We start from the raw sequence: 2,068 nt of genomic DNA on the forward strand, positions 1-2,068 counted from the left end.
AAAAGAATCCTATTTATTTTTATGGAATTACATAGGTCCAAATGAAAATGCGTCAAATCTCCAAAAATGTGTACTAAATTTAAAAGGTTTCATGGCATAAACTAAAAATCGCACACAAATGCAGTTTACTGCTTTCGAAAGAGTGTATCTTTACCTTCAATTTGCTTTTTTGTTGAGCGTTGTACGATTTTTTTCACCGAGTTATTCAACATTGAAGCAAAAAGGAAATTTTTGCTCTAATGTTGAATAACTCGGTGAAAAAAAATCGTACAACGCTCACAAAAAAAGCAAATTAAAGGTAAAGATTCACTCTTTCGAAAGCTGTAAACTGCATTTGCATGCGGTTTTTTATTCGCGCCATGGAACTTGTCAAAGTTCGTAAAAAATTTTGAGATTCGTCGGGTCTTCCTTTCTATCCGTGTAATTCCATGAAAGATCAGTAGAATCGTTTTCTCAAGTACCGATTTGGAAAGTAGAGATTTCAAGCTGTAAAATGCTTTTTTGGACATCTCGATACGATCATTTTTGACGAAGTTACATTCTCTTGAATTTTGCCTATTTGTGGAGGATAGAGTAAGTGATGCTTTAATTTTGTTGAGAAGTGTATTATCTGACATTTTTTTCTCAAATCTCCGTACATACGCACTTATATGTCAAGCGCACATGTACATGTACGCACGCACGCAGAAATAATGTAAAATTATACAGGGTATTTTATAATTTGCGGATCAAACTTTTGTGCTAACTAAATAAAAAATCTGTGTCATTTTGTGATTGTCACAATAAATAATGAGAAATTAATTGATAAGTATCTATAAATAAGAATGCATTAGCGTGATTCAACGTTTACGGTTTCTAGAAACATATCGAGATTTTTATTAAAGCGCTTTGTATAATAACAAGGAAGAGTAACAGAATTCGACCAATTTTTTATTAATATAATCAAATCAGTGATTTATTTAATCATCAGAATGACTGTAACATTTTTAATTATTTTTTTCTATCTAAAATTTTTCTTTTCACATATTAAACAAAAAAGATTAATTATTTAATTCAATTCCATTCAGTAAAAACATAAAAATCTCACCTGGTATCGTTTTTGCACCCATTTTATGTGAAAACGAAATAAGTGCTATACCAACTAAAGCACAGTCTAGTAGCGGTTTTGTTAAACTAGAATATAGATGTGCTACAGAACTAGCTAGCTCTGACAGGTCATCTGTCAGTCTTTGCTCAGCTCCACCAAGCCTAGTGTCCAAAGCCGATACCCTATAATAAGTCTGTTGACTCAGGTACATCTTGTAGGCGTGTTTCACCAGACGCTCCCTGCACAAATAATCAAAGGATTCCATTCTGTTCTATAGAATTTTCATATCTAATCTAAATAAGGATACTTCTAGTGCTCTTAAAAAAATATTTTTGTTTGCAGTAACATTTTTATATATTTTTTATATTTTTTAAAGAATTTTTTGGGAAAAATGTCAAAACTTTACACTTAAATCTTGGTGCATTTATTAAATCTTTTAGTTAAATTATTTTTACAAATTTCAAATTTAAATGATTTTTATAGCACTTAATTGCAAACCTATATGGAAATGGGTGTTATACTATTACCATGATTGAAAGTGCAATTACCTAAAACATCTTTTTTCAAAAGATTCTTAAGTAACAAAAAATCTAAAAAAAACTATATAAATGTAGTTCTTATCTGATCCACAATTCAATAAAAATTCTAATTTTTTAATTTCTTTGGTAAAGAAGAATGTCGAAAAAAAGCAATAAATCTAATTTTTTTAAATTTTGTCATTTTTTCAAAACTCACTTTGCTACTTTTTTAAAAAATTTGTTTATGTGGTTGTAAATCAAACAAAAACTACCCGGTAAATTTTTTTTTATAAAAAACAAATATATGTACATAAATATATATAAAAATATATATGGGACGTTTCGCGTTAAGCAAGCTACCTCTCCTTCCAAAATTTAACGCAATAGGAAAAAATGAGGTCTCAAAATATTCGTATACTTATACAGGGTGACCCATTTTAACTCTGTCTCTTATACACATCTC

The 2,068-nt window shown here is 29.3% G+C and overlaps 1 protein-coding gene across 1 annotated transcript in view; it reads right to left on the reverse strand.

Annotated features, from left to right (window-relative positions):
* Positions 1 to 1,087: 1,087 nt before the first annotated feature.
* LOC105458647 (ATP-binding cassette sub-family D member 1-like) overlaps positions 1,088 to 2,068 on the reverse strand; it is a gene marked incomplete at its 3' end in the record, with an annotated part of 14,323 nt that continues 13,342 nt past the window's right edge. The window contains exon 2 of the mRNA XM_011704112.1: positions 1,088 to 1,326. Within this exon, the coding sequence (XP_011702414.1) occupies positions 1,088 to 1,326 (239 nt within the window). The remainder of the gene's footprint in view (positions 1,327 to 2,068) is intronic.

Source organism: Wasmannia auropunctata, unplaced genomic scaffold, assembly GCF_000956235.1.
Source record: "Wasmannia auropunctata unplaced genomic scaffold, wasmannia.A_1.0 LD334490.1, whole genome shotgun sequence".
NCBI classification, from domain to species: Eukaryota; Metazoa; Arthropoda; class Insecta; order Hymenoptera; family Formicidae; genus Wasmannia; species Wasmannia auropunctata.